Source organism: Lontra canadensis, unplaced genomic scaffold (genome assembly GCF_010015895.1).
Source record: "Lontra canadensis isolate GAN:19392208 unplaced genomic scaffold, GSC_riverotter_1.0 scaffold16, whole genome shotgun sequence".
NCBI classification, from domain to species: Eukaryota; Metazoa; Chordata; class Mammalia; order Carnivora; family Mustelidae; genus Lontra; species Lontra canadensis.
Window position 1 is genome coordinate 16186017 of NW_022631010.1, and position 20716 is coordinate 16206732.

The 20716-nt window shown below is 36.2% G+C and overlaps 1 protein-coding gene across 1 annotated transcript in view; it reads left to right on the forward strand.

The window, feature by feature from the left end:
- MACROD2 (mono-ADP ribosylhydrolase 2) overlaps positions 1 to 20716 on the forward strand; it is a 1923023-nt gene that overhangs the window by 61855 nt on the left and 1840452 nt on the right. Inside the window, exon 3 of the mRNA XM_032859215.1 lies at positions 15806 to 15913. Coding sequence (XP_032715106.1) covers positions 15806 to 15913 — 108 coding nt within the window. The remainder of the gene's footprint in view (positions 1 to 15805; positions 15914 to 20716) is intronic.

The following is a 20716-nucleotide window of genomic DNA, read 5'->3' on the forward strand; positions in this document are numbered from 1 at the left end:
TTGAAGTGACTGTCTTTTTCCCATTGGATATTCTTTCCTGCCTTGTCAAAGATTAACTGACCATATAGTTATAGGTTCATTTGTGGGTATTCTATTTTGTTCTGTTGATTTGTATGTCGATTTTTGTGCCACCACCATACTGTTTTGATCACTCCAGCTTTGTAATATCACTGAGCCATAAAAAAGAATGAGATCTTGCCATTTGCAAGGACATAGATGGAGCTAGGAGAGTATTACGCTAAGTGAAATAAGTCAGAGAAAAACAAATACCATATGATTTCAATCATATGTGAAATTTAAGAAACAAAACAAATGAGCAAAGGGAAAAAGAGAGAAGCAAATCAAAGCATACTCTTAACTCTAGAGAACAAACTGATGTTACCTGAGGGGAGGTGGGGGGTGGATTAAATAGGTGATGGGGATTAAGGAGTACACTTGTGATGAGCACTGGGTGTTGTACGCAGGTGTTGAATCACTGTATTGTATACCTGAAAGTAATATGCCATATGTTAATTAACTGGAATTTAAATAAAAGCTTTTAAAAAATAAAATTATGTTATGATTTTGTGTATAAAATAATTTAAAACAATGGCCCTCCAAGTTTAATGTACTTAAGAATCACCTTTAAGGGGCACTTGGGTGGCTCAGTTGGTTAAGTGTCTGCCTTCAGCTCAGGTCATGTTCCCAGGGTCCTGGGATTGAGTCCCACATGGAGTTCCATGCTTGGTGGGCAACCTGCTTTTCGCTCTCCCTCTGCCGCTCTCCTTGCTTGGATTCTTTCTCTCTTTCTCTCTCTGTCAAATAAATAAAATCTTTAAAAAAAAAAAATAATCACCTTTAAGCTTGTTAAAATGATGTCTTCAGCCTTACTTCCAGTGATTTTGCTTGTTGTATGGAAAACACTTGGTGAAATTACTTTATAGGTTAAAGAATAAAAAATAGAAGTTTTGGAAGTTAGTGATTTGTGAAGCGGAAAATTAAAATATATCCAAGTCATTACAGTGCCTGTATAGAAATTTGCTTTAGTTTGACATAGTCTTTGCTGTTGTTCACTAATATATTTTAAGTGAGTAGCCTTGATTTTGAAAATATCCTTTGTATTAGTTTATTTCGCCCTTGCCTGCTCTGCTCTTTCCAGTCTTCCTTTCTTTCCTTTAGTCAATGTTTTAGTATATGCAGTGTATCAGTCATTGTGCTAGGAATCTGGAATGACTCAGATACGGAAAATACATGAATCTAGCCTTGCTTGTTCTCATTTCAGAGACTGAGAATCATTTATAAAATAATTGATAACTATATCATGTACTGAATGACAGTCATTCGGGGTAGAGGAGAATTCACAAAACATTTGACATTTGTTCTAGCTCCTGGGAGATGAGTAGGAGTTTGTGAAAAGGATGAAAGGGAATGACGTTCCAGTATTTATAAAGGCATAGAAACATTAAAGCGGCTGGTTTAGTAAGAGAGCAGGGTGATGGGTGAGTTGTGGAACATGAGGATGATAAAGTATATTAGTACAAGGGACCTTTATCTTTTGATTCAATTTATTTTAATATTTAACTTAATACACCAGGGTGGTTTCATTCAGTGTCAAGAGGAGAAAATGAATATGGGATATTTTAAGAGTCGGGTTGGTAGGATTTACAGTATAGTTCAATACGAGTTAGGAGAGTTAAAAATTGAACTACAGTTAGAGGGCTTAAGGATGACTAATTGGAAGAGTTAATGAAGATGAAGGATCTAATGAAATCTGACTTCCACAATTCTCATTCGTGTTTGGATAAACAGGGAGCTCTAATTCAATGGCCAGACTTTATCCTTTAAGTTTTGTCTTTCAGCTTTATTGAGGTGTAATTGACAAATATGGTTGTAAGATATTTGAAGTGTATTATGTGATGATTTGATACAGATATACATTGTGAGAGGATTCCTTCCATCACCTTATCTCTTTTGAAGTTATCTTAGCCATGTTTGTGTGTTCCCCTTACCTCCATGAAAATAAAGCAGAATCATCTTGTAGTCTGCTTCTAAAGCCCGTGCATGACTCAGTATTTCTATTTTAGGAGTTGAAAACAAGATATAATCAGAAATATATTCAAAGATTTATGTGTAAATAGAGGTTTTCATACTTTTAACAATAAAAATGGGAAATGACCTATATGCTCTTATAAAGGAATTGATTAGATAAGTTATGGTGTATTTATTTGCTGGATGGGTAAGCTAGGGAAAGGCTGGGCCGTTGTAACAAAGAGACCTACCAGTGATCCATAGTTTAAAGATTTTGCTTATTTCTAAGTTTATAGGGGAGTGTTGCAGGTCAGTTGGAAGTTCAACTCCATGTGGCTATTTAGAGACACAGATTCTTTCCATCTTTTTTCTCTACCATCTTGTGGAGTGGTAATGGTCTAAGTTTGGTTTGGTCTAAGTTTGGTTTTAGGCATATCCATAGTCTGGCTTTATTGAAACTGTTCTTATTAAGGTCACCAGTGATGACATAATGTTACATCCAATGGGACATTTTCAGTCTTTCTGTTCTCTGCGACCTTTGAAACTACTGATGATTTGTTTATGAAACTTTCTCCTCCATAAGGCTTCTGGTGGTTTTTCTCCTGTCTCTTTAAGTTAGTGTCTTTGTGACTTTTTCATGTTATTCCCCTTAGCCTTACCTATGAAAGTTGAGTTCTCCAGTTCTGTCTTTGGCCTACTTTCCTTTACATGTATACCCATGATGATCTCAGCCAGGTCCCCTAGCACATAACTCCAAATCTGCATTTCTAGCCTGGAAACCTTTCTTTTGAGCACCAAGACCTATGTACATATAACACCTGGCTCTCACTGCATTGACTCTCATAGCCTCCTAGAGCAGAAACCAGGAAGTCAGTCCCAGCAATTTCCTGTCCTTCTCCCTGCACTGAGACCCTGACACTTTGTTAAATTCGCCTTTTGAATAGTTTTGGCAGCATTTGCCCTTTCCTGTTTCTATTGCCACAGTCTTAGTTCAGGACAAGATTACTTTAAAGGCTTCCTCAGGGATCTATGTTTCTATTCAGGCTCCCTTCCAATTTTACTTATTGATTAGATAGGTCAGTGATTTTCTTTTACTTGTATTTGGTGGGCAGCAGCTGTGTGTTTAAATTGCATAACATCTGGTAAAGTGCCAAGTGCAGTTCAGTGGTTAATAACTAAATTATACTAATGATAGTAAATGGAGAGAGCCTATGAATAAAGATGAACCAAGATTAGTAATTATATTAATTAAGTAATTATTACCATAAGATTCAAAGAATCCTGGGAGAAAATTAAATACTGTTTAGGAAAAAAAACTAGAACTAAAGAAAATGATTTGAGTATTTTAATGTTTAACTTAACACAGTCTAAGTCAAAGAATTCAGGTTTGTTGCAGATGTTAGCATCCTAGAGGTGTGTTAGTTCAACTTCTGCTCCTTTAAATTTGGCTAAACCCCTGTGTGCCCTGCCAAGGCTGAACATCATAGAAAGGCAAGCCATAGACTGTCATGTATGACATTTCTGGCCAGTTAATCCAGATTTCTTCTGGACATCTGGCCCACCTTTTTGTTCTCTTATTGGCATTGGTACTGCTAGCTTCTATTTGGTATTCTTGAAATTTTCTCTTGTAATTTCCTTGACTCCTGCATACCTTTGTATGTCTGTATGCACTTACCTAATTTTACTGTGTTTGGTGCTTCAGTGTGAGAAACTTTCTTCTCTATTCCCAGCTCACTGGTTGGGTCACTTCTGGCATTCTTGCGAGGGTCGGGGTATTTGAGTCAATATAGTCAATCAGTACTTTTGAAAAGTAAGTATTGTGCTGGATGTGTGCATGGCACAAAAAAGGGATTCTGGGGTGCCTGGGTCGCTCATTTGGTTAAGCAACTGCCTTCAGCCCAGGTCATGATCCTGGAGTCCTAGGATCAAGTCCCGTATCAGGCTCTCTGCTCAGCAGGGAGTCTGCTTCTCCCTCTGACCCTCCCCTTCTTGTGCTCTCAAATAAATAAATAAAATCTTAAAAAAAAAAAAGGGATTCTGTCCAGACTTTCAAATTAATAGTAATTCTCCTCTTCCTCCTGTTAGCTAACATTTATTGTGTTTTAACTATAAATAAGGCACTGTTTTCGTATGCTATCCTATGTCTTAATTCACTTAATCCTCACAACAACCCAGTAAGATAGAGACTAACCCCATTTTACAGGCAAGGTGATTGAGGCCCAGAAAGATTAAATTTGACCAGTGCTACATAGCTAGTAAGTGGCAGAGCTGGGATTCAAATCTAGGCACAATGCTTCTAAAACCTGGTTTTCTAGCACCATCCTTTACTGACTCTTAGAAGATGGGATAGTACAGGTACATCTATAGCTATAAAAAAATAGAAAGATATGTTCTTTTAGATAATTAAACTGTAAGATTACACCCAAAGTGTATGAGTCATCCTTATGAAGGTATAAGAATACTGGAACTGCCATCAATTAATTCTATAAGTTTGGGGAAGACTTTGGTCTTTCAGGACTTTGGTGTCTTCATCTTATAGAGTTCCAAGATCTCTTTCAAAAATTTTGTGGAATTCCAGTTTTTCTTCTTTATTAATTTAGGCCTTGTAATTTCTTCATTTCCCTGTTTTCTTTAGATTTACATATATACTACAGGTTAAATCATATCTTCTGAAAATGTTCACTTTTCATTTAAGTTGTAAAAGTGAGTTGTAGTTTTTTATGTGTACTGTGGTCCATTATCATATACTTTACTATGTGGATTTTGCCCCTGTTGAACAAAACAGGTCCTCTTAAACATAAAAATATTCGGTAATCAATTGGTCAGTGAATTCTGTGTTTGTTGTGTATTTATCAGATATCTGTCTCTGTGCTAGACCCTGTAAAATCTTTATTATTATTATTTTGACAGAGAGAGAGAGAGGGAGAGAGTGGGGTGGCTCAGGTCATGATCTCAGGGTCCTGGGATCAAGCCCTATGTTGGGCTCCCTGCTTAGTGGGGAGTCTGCTTCTCCCTCTCCCAATGCACCTGTGACCCCGCCACCCCTGCCACCCCCACCCCCGCCACCCCGCTCATGCTCTCTCTCTCTCTCAAATAAATAAGTAAAAAATCCTTAAGAACTTAAGGCTCTAACTTTTTTAACCTTGTAAGGCTGATTCTTACTATGAGGCAGTATTGCGCACAGTGGTTAGACACATGAATTCTGGAACCACATTTCTAGGGTTCACATCTCAGCTCTGTCAGTTTTAAAACATTTTCCCAAGTTGCTTAATTTCCTTGTGTCTTAGTTTCCTTAAGTTATCTCAAAAGACTGATTATCATGATTCAGTAGAGAAACATGCCATACAAATAGATGGGAAAATTTTGAACATACCATTTTAGGAAAGAGAGAAGAATTATAATGTATATACATTGATCTGTTGTTCTTTTTTAAAGATATGATGCTGAGCACTGCACCCCTTTCCTCCGCACACATTCTTCTCTATTCCAGCATATCCATTCATTCTCAAATCTTATGGTTCTTTTAAATATTGTAGATGTTAGATTAGAAGACTTTCTCTCCTAGGATAACCGATAGTAGCTGTTTACGCTGGGAGTTTGTAACTTCATTTTTGTTTGAACTTCATTCAGTCCTCTTCAAAGCCCCTTTTTGCTTCCCCTCCTCCTCCTCCTCTTCCTTCCCATATCAGTTAGCTTTGCTGTGCAACAAGCTCTTCCAAAATTTAGTGGCTGAAAACAACATTCTTTTTATTATAGCTCTTTAGTCTCTGGTTAAGCAGGAGTTTCTATAGTTAGCAGGCAGTTTGGCTGGGGATAGATGGTTCTGGATGGTTACATATCTGGCTGGCAGTTGTCAGACTGGTTGCTCTAGGGAACCTCATCTGAGATGACTTGTCTCTGTTCTAAGTGGCCTCTTATTCTCCGATAGACTCACCTAGACTTTGTCACATAGTGATCTTGGCAGAGCTAGGGAAGGCAAATATCAATGTGGAAGCACTTGTTAAGCCTCTGCTTGGGTCATGTTTGTTGATGTCCCATTGGTCAAAGACAAAGAAAAGGAAAAGGAGAAAGGATGTGGAAAAGTCCAGAGCCATTGTGGAAGAGTACTATCCAAGGGCATAGACACAGAGAAGTGTGATTCTTTGGAAGTCTTTTTTGGCCATTCTTAGTTACTGAATTTTTTTTTTCATGAATCCTGATTATTTACAGGTAAATGAACCAATTAAGGAAAGCATAGTTTTCTCAGTTAATTTTGTGCTCCTGAGTTACTGAATTTTTACCAACATAAGTTTTTTCCCCCTAAGTTTTGATTGTAGTTTTATTGTTTGACATTTAAGCATTTATTCTTTTTTTTGTGGAAACTTCCTTCATATTTTTTCATGCCACTTAAGTAGCTATGTTCTAATAAATTTCTGATAGATGCCTTGGATCTATAGTCAGTGGTCATTAATCCTTTGAATCTAACCTCCAAATTCCTGTGGGAGACAGACAGGTAATGTAACTAAGTTAGCCTGGTTTACATGTAAGCAGATATACTCTTGTTATAAATTGGAAAGTGAAGGATGCCTATCCAAAGTATGTAACCTCTACTTACATGTCATGTAGGGATGTGGGCTCAGTATTTCTAGATCTCCTGGTTTTTCAAAAGAAGTGGGAAATCTAGGTTTTAACATGAAATCTCACATTTAATATGAAATGTATTTTTGAATGCTGAAGTTTAATTAAAAATTAAAATGCAATTTCAAAATCAAAAACAATAATGATACTATTTAGGCTAAAGAAAATCTTCAGCAGAAACTGTTAATTTGTGAGTTCTTTAATAGATCTTAAACAGCCACCATCCAAGGCCTTCTATCATCTGGTTCAAACCTGAATAGCTCGAGTATTATCTGCCACTACCCCTCAGTTTGTGGTGGTCTCCATATTTTCATTCCGGATGAATTCTTACTTTTCCTCAATGTGTACTCTGTTTTCTGCCCCTGTGATTGGGAATGGCCTTCCACCTTGTCACCTCCATCCCATTCTGTAGCCCTCTGGTACTCTTACTGATCCTTTAAAACTCAGCTTGGAAGTTTCACTTTTATAAAACATCACTGAATGTTATTTCCCTGTCTGAAACTCAAAGCACTTTGAGTCTTTGTTATGGCTTTGGTAATAATCTTCCTTGTATGGAAGTTATTTTTGTATGTGTTATTGTCATTCTTCTAGAAGGTGGAGTTCATGTTTGCTGGGCTTTTTATTTCTTGCGTTACTTAGCATGGCCATCATGACTGGAATACCTGCCTCCCTAATCAGGTGAAGTGTCCCCTACGTATGAGCACTTTATCTGAAGGTTTTCTTGGCTTTCCCTGACAGGGTTAGCTTGGAGTCCCAAGGCTGGGAGAAAAAAAAATCTGTTGTTGAGATTTTTCATCCATGGAAGCTCCATGGAAGTTGGAGCTAGGAAGAAGGGCAGGGGAATTGAATCTCAAGCCAATTAAAGAAATGAGCTATTAAGGTGGAAGGGCAAAACAGGTAGGAATCTGGAATATGGCATCATGGTTATTAGGCAGGCATGATCAGATAGGAGATGGAGGTTTGCAGATAGATCAACAGACTGCCTAGTTTTAAGATATAATCTCAGAAATACAGCCTGTATTTCTGGGGTTCCTCTAATTCTCAGGCTGTGTGTCCTTAAAGCCCCTTAATAAACCCAAAATTATTTTTTTGATCATCTTGATTATAAATTTAATTTAATTTAAACATTAATTTCTTTAGACATTTACTTGACCTTTACTTTTTTTTATTTTGTAGCGTGGTCTAGCTGATTTTTCTGGCATCCTCAGAATGGAAGAGGTGCCCTGGCAGCAGGTTCCTTGTTGAGGGACCACCAATCAACTCATTGGTGCCCTTGGTGGCTTTTCTGTATCATGCCCATGGATTCTAGAATACAGAGGATGTTAGTATATGGGAACATAAGAATTTGAAGTATTCCTAGGCACTTCATGTGAGTGTCCTCCAGCATCTTAGTTTTCTAAGCATGGGCAGGTGACCTAGTAATGGTCCCTTAGCTCTTTGTCAAGTGGCCTTTAGATAGTTAGGCAGTTCTAAGGGAAAGCTATAAGACAATTTTGTTCAACATTTTTAAAAAATTTGAAATGTAAAATATAATTATGACTTTTATGAAAATTCTGTTATATTATCAATTGTAGTCTTAAAAATTACACTTTTAAAATAGGATGCTTTTGGTCAGTTAATTAAGATTCATTTAACAAAGCTTGCTACTCCTAATGTATCTTAATGTCTTTAGTGAGTTAATAACATTTGATTCAGTTTGTTTTTGCTGTTTTTACTATAGCATTGCATTATATTCCTATCTCATAAAAAGGATCGATATCTTTAAAATGGTTTATGGATGCCTAAGAAAAGAGGTGAAATAGTAACATAAATGCCAGAATCCGGAATAAACTAATAAATGTAAATAGTACCAGACTCCCAGTGCAAGCAGAGGATGTGTTGGGATGAATGAATCTGCAAATCTTGTATAAAGAAATAAAAAAGAGAAAATATAAATTAAAGATACTTGATTAATATCAACAAATTTGATTTTATTACATAATCTCCTAATCCCTGGTGTGTTTTATATTATGAAACATTGTCAAATTGTAGCAGGAAACCACTGAGGCCTTTGCATTATTTTCAAGGCATGGCAACTGTTGGGTCTGTGGTCAAAGGAGCGAGACTGATACAAAGCGAAGGTCAAGCAAAGCTTTATTTCGCGCCAAGCATCGAGAATCAAACTGACAGGCCAGGGCTGTCTCTTACAAAGAGGCGACCCCTCCCAGTCTCACAGACTAACTTTTATAGAGCAAAGGCCATGTGGTTGAGCCTGGCCACACACAGGTGGCCAATTGAATTACAATTCATCCATAGTAGCTATTTGAACTAGCCTATCACTCTGGTCAGAATTGGCACCCAAAAGGCAGGACCCACATTCTTGGGTGGTTAGGGAGGTGTTTTCCTGATTGGATGTCTCCACCTGGCTTCACTCATCCTTGTATTCTGGGCTCTGTTACCTCCCCCTGACCTGACACATCTTGGTATATGGGCTCTGTTATCAGGGGGCTGGTCAGTCATATTTTACTGGTTTCCCAGACTTGTTTCTAAGTAAGTTCCTCTGGGGAGGCAAGGTCAATCTAAGTTTACTGCATAAACAACAAAATGGCTCGCTCTGGCTAAGTAGGCCCTTAGAGTAACCACTTTGATAAGCCAATTATATTTTTTTTTCTAGGACAATGCTTTTGTGGGGGGTGAAATTCCTATATTTTGCAATAAAGGGAGAGAAGGGACTTAAATAACAGGCACCTCATTCAGAATTAGACTTTTTGAAATAAAAATAGGTAAATGAGAACTTGCATAGCATGTTGGGTAAGAGCATGGGCAGCCTGAATTCAGATCCCAGGTTTGTACTTACCAGCTGTGTGTACTTGGTCAAACCATCTCCTTTCTATAGGCTTCAGCTCCCTTATCTACATAGAGGGAATATTAGTAATGTATACTACATAGATTTGTTAGGATGCTTAGAACTAATATTTGTTAAATGTTGTAACAGTACCTAGTACCTTGTGTTACCTAAGTATTAATTAAATAAACTGGAACTAAATAAAAATGTTTTTATAAAGATGAGATTGTGATTTAAATGGATATAAAATGAACACTTAACAACAATTTTATTGAACTGTGGTTCAAAGGAGGATTTAAAGGATCCATAAATATAGGTAGTAAGGAACTCTGAAATTAATTTACAAATAAATGCAAATTGACCACAGAACAACATCAGTTGCATTCAAGAGAACATAATTTATTTGCATTTCTATGGACAAGAATCATTTACATTTTTTTCTCTTTTCTACAATTTACAGACTTGTATAATAGCTCAAAGACAATGAGAGGTAGAGATTACACGGATGGGTAAACTAGATAGGACGTCCACTATTTTCTTTTCTCCGTCATATTTAAGTCTTTCAGTATTTTCTGACATGTCAAACTATTACAAATGATAATAAAACCAATTTAAAGTTAACAAATATTATTTGTTACTATTCCTCAGAGTAGGAAGTAGAGGAACATTTTTTTTTTCTTCCCAATTACCACTTTTGAATGTCACATGACATTAACAAAGACTTTCTCTTTAACCAGACTTTAATTTGATTCCTCTAAGCCCTTTTCTTGAGTAGGTCATGTTTTTATTAGACCTGCATAGCCTGGTGTTAGCAAGAATTTTGCCAAGTCAATTTAAAGAGAATTCCCTACCCTGGATGTCTGATCACCTTTTATATCTGATCTTGGAAGCCTTGTCTTCACTCTTGACTGATTTGGGATCTGTTGGTGTGGCTCACTCCTAGCCAGTGCCCTGGATGACAGTCAGTTAAAGCCTAGTAGAATCTTAAGATTCTAAGTATACTCTCAGAAGCTGACTTAGAGCCCCACGCTTCTTTGTGTGAAAGGTACTTATTGGGCTGAAGGTCTTTCTTTCTAGCTCTTTGTTTTGAGTAGTGGTTTACTCCTGGGCTGCAAGGGTTTTTTCCTGGCTCTTTGTAGGCCTCTCTGTTCCCTGTATTTGATCCTGTTCCTCTCTTGGGAATTTTTTAGTTCATTGAAATTCACTTCTTGAGATCCTGCTGGCTGTATGCTCTGCCATCTCTGTCTAGTTCCTTTCTTGCTGGCTTGGCTTTACTAAGGATAGTTGGAGCTTCATTGGTTTCTTTGGAAAACTAAAGATCTCCCCAAAGTGGCTGCTCTAAGATCTCTCCCTTCCCATTGCCTCTGATTTTCCTTCCTTCTCTTAAAATCCTTGATCTTCCCTTCTACTTCCTTGGATTCTTTGGTATGTACATCAGATCTCTAACTTCAACATCCCTCTGTCCCCTCTGCAGAACTTCTCCCCTTCCAGTAAAGCTTCTCAACTCCCTAAAGTCACTTGAACTTCAGGCTCCCTGCTTCTCTTGGGGGGAAGGGGAGGACTCTCAAAAGCAACTGCTTAAGCTGAAACAAGGAAGAAAATGTACTTGGAAGCAGACTGCATGTTTTACATACCAGGTAAGATTTGGAGACATGCTGCTTGATGTCTCCTCAGGCAGTTTCTCTCTAAAATTTCAATCCACAGACTCTATAAGATTACATATCAGAGCAAATGAAAAATCTTGAAAGTCTCCTTCACAAATATTGGTAAAAAGCATTAGCCCTTATATTGAACATGTTACCTTAACTTGTTCTTTTTTCCAGAAACATAATTTGGATAAAAATATCAAGGGGAACATAGACCAGAGTATACTTCTGTGTTTACCTGACTTATGGTTAAAATTTTAGAATTAAAGTGTAAGATATTTGTTTGTATGTATGTGTGTGTGTGTGTGTGTGTGTGTGTGTGTATATATATAAAACTTTTCTACTTTTGGATGGTATTACCAAATTAATCCATGAAATCCCATAAAGGAGAAGTCTACTCAAATTGGTTTAGAGGCAAATTAGAGCTTATAAAATTAAATATTTCTAAAGCTACCAGAAACATAGAAACTAACTCAAATACTTTCATATGATTTGGATAAATCTTTGGTAAATAAGATTAGTTTAATTGTTTAATAAAACATCTGTATCTTCTGAGTTATCATCGATAAGTATAATCAAGCATACATTTTGTTATACTTGGTTTATTAGTCAAATAAGGTTGTGTTATATCTACTAGATATTTAAGATTATAAAAATTACAAATTCAACCCAAGACCAAATGTATAAGTAAAAATGCAGTAAAAATTAATTGCCTGATATCCATGACTTCCTGTATGTATATCACACATAGCAGTAAAAGAAAAATCCATGTATTTAACTTTTTTAGGTTTTTGCTTTTGTTCTGCTTGCCTAATGTTCATGTGCTGTAAAAATAGATAATAGGGAAATAATGTGAGGTGATAGCGAACTTTGTTCAATGTTGTAATATGTCTGCCTAAAAATAGTTTCCAAAATCTTTTTAGTACCTTTTAACCTTAAGCTTATGCTAAATTAAATTAAGTAAATCTAGATTATTTCTAAGTAAAATACTGAAATGCTAATTATTGAGCATAATTTTTTTTTTGGCTTTTTCCTTTTGTGTGGTAGTAAATATATTTGAGTTTGTGAATAAATAGGTCCTTTTGCCATATTGTAAAACTTGTACTATAACAATATCTCTAGAAATTGAGAGATGGTATATTCATAAAATTTGCTAGACTGCTACAGAATACTCATATGTTACAATTTATGATTGTTTACTTAATCATCTCTGTAAAATAAAGAGTACATATAGTTAAAAATGATAATATATGTAAATGAAGCCATTAGAAATAATAAGGGTAAAGAGAAATAACTCTGTATGCAAAATCTGCAAAGAATGGAAGATTAAAAAATTTTTTTATTATTATGTTCAATTAGCCAGCATATATTACATCATTAGTTTTTGATGTAGTGTTCAGCGATTCATTAATTGTGTATAACACCCAGTGCTCATCATCACACGTGCCTTCTTTACTACCCATTGCCAGGTTACTCCATCCCCCCACCCCCCTCTCCTTTCTGTAACCCTCAGTTTGGTTCCCAAAGTCCAGAGTCTATCATGGTTTAGTCCAGAGTCTATCATGGTTTATCTCTCTCTCTGATTTCTTTGGAATGGAGGATTTTTGTTGTTGTTAAGGCAAAGAAAGGGTCATTTTGCCCTAAATCAAGATCACTGATTACTTCAGAATGAGGAAGAGGAAAAAATGTAAACACCTGAATGGATGTAGAGAGTAGTAAAAGGTTTGCAGAAGAGGAATTTTATCTGTGATCAAGTTGGCTAAGATTGAATGGATCTATTTATTAAGGGTTTTTGTTGTTGTTGTTTTTCTTTCTTTTTTTTTTTTAAAAGATTTTATTTATTGGACAGAGAGAGAGAGATCACAAGTAGAGAGAGAGAGAGGAGGAAGCAGGTCCCCCGCCTAGCAGAGAGCCCGATGTGGGACTCGATCCCAGGACCCCGAGACCATGACCTGAGCTGAAGGCAGAGGCTTAACCCACTGAACCATCCAGGCAGCCCCGTTGTTTTTCTTTTTAATGAGCCCAATGATATACTGATGGAAAACTAGAGTTGGGTTTTCTCTCTGAAAACAATGACGTTTTCTTGGATTATTGCTCTGTTCTTAATAAGAGATTGTAAGGAATTTTCTTTACCTTTTAAGTAATCTGCCTAGGAAACAAAGATTCTGTGTCTTATCAAAATAATTTCCTGTGCTTTGTGTTGTCTTTATTATATTTGTTTGTGAGAATCTAAGTATTTTTTCATGATGATCTACGATCCTATTTAATCAAGGGTTCAAATCTTTTGACATTTTTTACACCTTGCCATAATGAAGTCCAAAATGCAATCTTAACTTTAAACTGAAATTGACATTTCCCAGACAACCCCTGAAAAATCTGAAAGGATTTGTTCTTTCACCTTCTAAAAAAGAAATGTTAAATAATTTGTTTTTTTTTTTTTTTTACATTTTATTATTTTATTTTTTAAAGGATTTTATTTATTTATTTGACAGAGAGAGATGCAGTGAGAGAGGGAATACAAGCCCGGGGAGTGGGAGAGGGAGAAGCAAGCTTCCCATGGAGCAGGGACCCTGATGTTGGGCTCGATCCCAGTATGCTGGGATCACGACCTGAGCTGAAGGCAGCCACTTAACTCTGAGCCACCCAGGTGCCCCTGGGCAAATATTTTGATATTTAAATTGCATGGGAGACATTGTTAAGTAAGAAGTGATGCTTAGAAATAAGTCAATCAGAGAAAGACAGTTATCACATGACCTCTCTGTTATGAGGAATTTGAGAGGCAGGGTTGTGGGGGAGTTGTAGGGGATAGGGAGGGAAAAAAATAAACAAGATGGGACCAGGGAGGGAGACAAACCCTATGAGACTCCTAATCTTAAGAAACAAACTGAGGGTTGCTGGGAGGTGGGGTGGGAGGGATAAGTGGCTGGGTTATGGATATTGGGGAGGGTATGTGCTGTGGTGAGTGCTGTGAATTGTGTAAGAATGATGATTCACAGACCTGTACCCCTGAAGCAAATAATACATTATATGTTCATTTAAAAAAATAAATATTTTAGAGCAAAAAAAAAAAAAAAAGGAAAGAAGTGATGCTTAAGCTTCCCTAGGTTATATTTGTGTAAATATAGATATTTAAGAAATTATATGAAGTTTATATAAATTTGCCAGTATCCTTTTGTCTGTGGTAAGTCCTGGTATAATATTATCAGTTACAATTCCAGTTATTTAAACATTATATGTTGTAGAAATAACCAAATTCCCTCATCAGTTACATTATTTTAATAATGAACTCTTCAGATCTTTAATCATGTAAAAAAGTCTTTTATCATTCACAGATAACTTTTATTTTACTCTGACTCTTCCTTGAAAGCTCTTGAAGTCACAGGCAAAGTGTTTCCTCTTCAACAAAATGTAACCATCTCAGAGACCATGGAAAGGGCTATGACAGGTCCTCTGGGCTACAGGCTTGTGAAGCACTAGTGTTTAAATAACTTTGAGACCATACTACTGGATTGAATAAGGATTTCCAGCACTAATGGAGAAGCTGACTGGTTTGAAAAACTGCTAACTCAGGATCAAGCAGAACAAGAAATTACTTACATAAGAAAAAAAAGGGGGAATATATTTGTAAGAAGTATTCAGTAGAACAGAATAGAGAATTTAGAAATAGATCTCAGCTTTCCTAGAGGTATATTGAAAAGCTTTTTATGTATAGTAATGTATTTTAAAACATTGATGTTATACAGCTTTACCTAATGTCTTAATGTTACTACCCGTTAAAAATGAATGAAACTCAAATTATAGTATTGCCATAAAACATTGGAAAATCTGTCGAGTTGTAGAATGTGATGTTTTTGCTTGTTTTCAATATTCAAGCCTGCTGGTTGTTGTGCGCTGGGCAGAGCTTTTTCGCTTTTAAATCTAGCAGCGCCCTCTAGAGTGAAAGGCTGCTACAGTTTGATAAGAAAAGCATCTTCACCTGTTCAAATATATTTTTTTAAGATTTTATTTATTTATTTGACAGAGAAAGAGAGATAGAGTACAGTAGGGGGAGTGGTAGGCAGAGGGAGAGGGAGAAGCAGGCTCCCCATTGAGCGGGGAGCCTGATGTGGGGCTCCATCCCAGGACCCTGGGATCATGACTTGAGCTAAAAGCAACCTCTTAACTGACTGAGCCATCCAGGCGCCCCACCCATTCAAATATTCTTGATCCATCCCATTCTGAGGGACATTTCTTACTTAGAAGTAGGACATTTGATACTTAGAAGTAGCAGAGAGCTGAACCTACATGTTTTTGTTCTGAGTGAATATTCTTTTCAGGGATGACTTTAGCTAACTAGAACAAAATAGAAATAAGCTTGTTCACTGTAAAAATTTATTTTGTTGTGGTGGTTGTGCATCTTTTATTTATTTTATGAAACTAGTGGTACATAATTTTATTTTGAATTTGGTGTTTTCATAATAATAACATTGAATTTTTTGTTGACCAATGTAACATGTCTAAATTTATTGAATGCCTATTATATAAGTGATACTGCATTTGTATTGAGGAATACATAACAAATAGAGAATAAGCCACAGCTCTGGTACTTACACATTTATTTCCACTTGTCTAGTATATCAGATTATGACCCATATTGGCTTTTGTATCAAAATTGTCTTTATTAAGTAAATTAAAACTATTACTATTAATATATATTCCTTTTCTATTACAGAAGAAAATACTCAGGAAACATCACAGGTGAAGAAAAGCTTGAATGAAAAAGTTTCTCTCTATAGAGGTGACATCACATTGCTAGAGGTAGATGCTATAGTCAACGCGGGTGAGTACTTGATTTTTTTTGTGTGTGATGTATTTGTTATACGAGTATTATTTTAAAATATTTCTCATAAACAGGAATATAAGTATTTTATGAAAAGATGTCCTTCCTGGTATAGAAATATCTTATGCACTTCCCTCTGGATTAAAAACACTGAGGACTAGTTTATGTATGTGCTACAGTTAATTTGCTAACTCATGGTATCCATGCTAAATTGAGACTATGGTACAGGACCACTGGAAGAGTGGTAGATTGTTGCAGAAAGTTCTGCTGAGAAAACGTTAGAAGCTCTATTACTGTTGGTTTCATGCTTGAGTTAATAATTGTCCAGCATAAAAACAAAGTCATTAAGGGTTTTCCTTCTTTTGAAGAGGTTGTAAAGAGATGATTGAACACCAGAAAAAAGTAAAATAGAAAGTAATTGTTTCTGCGATTTCCAAATCACAGTTGTTTGATTGTTACTTTTCATGTTTGATATGGAATGTTTTAATTATTTTAATAACCAATTTTTATGTTTGAACATTGGGGAAAATAACTGTTTTTTATGGTAGTATCTCCTATATATTTTATTTTGTGGCTGTATATCAAGAAATGCGTAGTAGTTGTGAGTCTATAAAAATAAATGTCAATAATAAGAGGATATTTAATGACTTTGTGTTTTACAAAGGTATGCTTTTTTCAGGTTGAAAATGCCAAATAAAAACGAATTTGGACTTAGGTAAGGAGAGGCTTTATTCAAAAAGATGATTACAGTAAGGAGAAGAGAACTATCCTCATAGGCAGAGGAAGAATATTGCAAAAGGAAGAACCACTTCTGTCATGAGATCTATAAGCATCTCAAAGGCCAAGCAGAAAGGGGCTTTTCTTTCATAGGAAGGAGTAAACCATCAGTCTTGGAACACTGAAAAAATATTATAAAATTTTTTTAAAAAGGAGTAAACAGGATAAAAAGAATGGGGGTAGGGTACTAGGATGAGTTGGTGGCAAGATTGGAGAGTTGATCAGAGTATATTCTTCCCTGAAGTCAGCTGATTCTTGAGAGAAGTGGTTCAAGAGGAGTTGTTCACTTTGCATTGCTCAGGGGTGGGTCAAAGTCCACAGACTTGGACGAGGGAAAAAAGCCTGAGTGAAGTTTGGTCAACTACAGTTAATAGCCATTGACCAGCCAGAATGGTCAATGGGGACAAACAGTTCAGTTAATCATTTATGAGTGAAAGAATGGGAATTTGGAGGATCTGTGTCTTGGTCTTGTCATAGGTTATAGGAAGTCATCCACGAGGTTTATTTAAGTCATATGCGTAAGAGTAGTTCTTTGCTGTAAGCTGTTTCCTGAAACACAGAAGGGTGAGGGGTAATTTTTTGGCAGTCCCTGTTTTCTAGAAGTACAGGATTTATGTAAAGTTCAACATTGTTGCAAGGTTCCCTTTGGTGATGAAAAAATTCACACAGGATAGTAGGAACATGCCTTGGTGGGTGAACAGGAGGGTTTCATGGAGGCCTGGAACGTTAATATAGCATCGTTTTGGCGATCCCAAAGGAAGTTGGGAAGCCTAGTCAGCTTGTTATTCCTGTAGAATTGGCTATCCGTTGCTTTGTACTGTATTTGCTTTGCTATACTCAGAGCTGTTTCTCTCTTTCTCTTCTTCTGATGCCTCTGTAATTCCTTTCTCATCTGTTACCTCTCTAAAATACAAAACTCTTCAAGAGAGGGGATATGTCTTGGTCATTTAGTCTCTACCCAATATGAATCATTTCTTTTGGACAGAATTATGTCCTCGTATCACCTCTTAGGCTCTAAGTCTCTCTCCCTTGTAGCTAGTCCCTGTGGACTGTTCATTTGTAGCCCTGGGTATCAAGCTGGTTTTCTCTGACCTGTGGGACCTCTGGAAAAGACTGCACTTTGAAGGGATCTCATGAACTCCTCTCCATACAGAGGTTTTATAAGATCATTATAGTTACTAAATTATTAATGATTTGTTATGCCCTAAATTCTATAAACATATGAGCTACAATTTCAAAAAAATTTAAAAATATATTTGTATATACACACATATGTATATGTATATGTATATGTATATGTATATGTATATGTATATGTATATATCAACAGCCTTCCTGTATATTCTTGTAATTTCTAGCTTTTGATCCTAGTTCTGCTCTGTGGGATACAATTAATGACCCATATTTCCTTCTTAAATGCCTGAGGACCTCTCTCTTGAGTTTTGTCTTTCTTGTTATTAACGTAACACTGAATAGGCCATCTTAGCACACTTAATAATAGCAGTAATTATGGTTTTTCTTGGGTTTTGCTAACTGTATACCTGTGTATCACCCCCTTAAGGCTACAGACTGGTGTCTTTTCCATCTTCTGTGTTAACTTCCAAAGCAATGTCATGCCATTATGTTCGTAATAAATGCTTGATACTGTTTATGTGTTAGATTGAACTATATGTAATTGAACCATATGCTCCAAAGCACCTCTAACCAGTAGCACATTCAACACTGAGGACTTGACATAGTGAATCAGTGTGGCCCTGATTTTAAAAATGATTTATTTGATCAATAAATATAATATTTATGGGATAATTTTTATTGAAACAGAATAAAATGGTGCTAAGCAGGAAAATGCAACAGAATAAAATGGTGCTAAGCAGGATGGGAAAACATCCCATCACTATTTTGATTCTTGTCCTTGCCTGTATGTGTAATTTTTTCATAGCTGCCACATAGTGTACAAGGGTTTGATGAATTAATATGAAGGCAGGCAGCAACTTTCACTTACTCCCAGAAACCATTTGGCAACTTTAGTCACCTGTCTGACTGAGATTATATTATAATTTGGACATGTTCCACATCTCACAAGGACAACCTCATCAGGAAGTTCCTGTGTATATGGAAGAAAGATGCCAAATAGACAGTGTAATGACTCTGTTTACAGCTTTCTGCTGTGCAGTTTGTTTGCCTGGTATGTAAGAAGAGGAACAGCTATTAATCTTTCAAGTGAACAAGGCAACATGGCAGGAGATTCCAGAGCTGCTTCTAGTGAGAGGGGAATGAGAGGCAATGCCCCCAGTCATGGTGCCAAAGCAACCCAGACATCACTTTCTATCAAACTTCCAACATTCTCTTTCCATGCGTATGTTAATATTAGTACATTGGAACACCTAGGCTTACCTGCCATAAATGAAATGATTTGATAGTTAAAAGTTTTTCCTAATAAAATACTTTTTCGACTTGCTTGGGTTTCTTTAAATGTGACCTAGGATAAGCCTTCTGTGTAATTTTTATTTTTCTTCGTAAGAAATAATACATATTTGGTATATTTATTAAAACAGATTTTATAGGCAGTAGGGTGTATAGGGCAGTAGCACAAGTTTTAGAGTTCCGCAGACCCAGATTCAAATTCAGGTTCTCATACCTGAGGCCATTTTTTATTTAAACTTTTTGTTTGTTTGTTTAAACTTTTTATGTTGAAATAATTATAGGAAATTGCAAAGACAGTACAAAGAGCCCTATGTATCTTTCACCTTCAGCTGTGTAAGCCCCCCCCAATGGTGACATCATATAGCTATAGTACAATATCACAACCAGGAAACTGACATTGGTCTATTATTATTAACTAGACTGTAGACCTTATTCAATTTTCACCATTTTTTAACCAGCATTTGTGTGTGTTTGTGTCTATAGTTCTCTGCAGCTTTACCCCATGTACAGATGCATGGTTATCACCATAATCATGATACAGAACTGTTTGATTTTCCTGAAAAGAACTCCCTTTGTAGTGGTACCCGCCTCTTTGCCCTCCTCTCCTTGCACCCCTACCATTCTTCATCTCTATAGTTTTGTCATATTTAAGAATGTTACATCAGTGGACTCATACAGCATGTAACCTTTTGAGATTGATGTTTTTCACTAAACATAAGGCCCTTGAGGTCCATTCAGATTGTTGCATCTATCAGGAGTTCATTCCTTTTTATTGCTGAGTAGTAGTCCCTTGCATGGATATACCAAAGTTTGTCCAACCATCCACACACTGAAGGACCTCTGGGTTCTCTTCGGAATTTTGGCATAACCAATAGAGTTGCTATAAAAATTCATGTACAGGTTTTTGTATGTAGCAGTATATAGGATGATCTGTTTACTGTGACTAGGTCATTGTATAAATTTGTATTAAGGCTGTTGGTCAAAGCATTTTGGTTTTTGCTAGAGTTTGGAGGAGAATACATTCATCTAATTTATGATTCAGTATTTTATCATTAGAGACCATTTTACTTGTACCATAATTACAGAAAAGTATTTTGTTGGTGACATAATTGTTATTCGTTTGTGGATTGTGGGCAATATAATGAAAAAGTTGGTTAACTCTCCAACTCTTTGGTCAAAGATTCAGTTTGCCATAAATAGCGTTTTTTAAAATGGAAAATGCAGAAGGTTCATTTGTTTATTTTAGTTCTTCCTGTCTCTACCCCAGCATGTGAAGGAGAGGTACATTTACATTGTAGTTAATCATGGAGGGGTTGGAGTCAGATCAATCATTATTTTAAATGTGTCTCTTTGACTTTCTGACCAACTGACCTTCAGTAAGTTTTTTTGAGCCTTAGTTTGTTCATTGGTAAAATGAAGAAAATAATAGGGCCTGCTTCTCAGGGCTGTTGTGAAAATAAAAAGAGATAATGTATACAAAGCATTTCACATAATAGTGCCTAGAATATAGACACACTCAGTAAATGGTAGCAGAATTACACTGCTTAGTTATAAATCAGAAAACTGATTTTTTCCTATTAATGTCACAAGGTAACTGTGTAT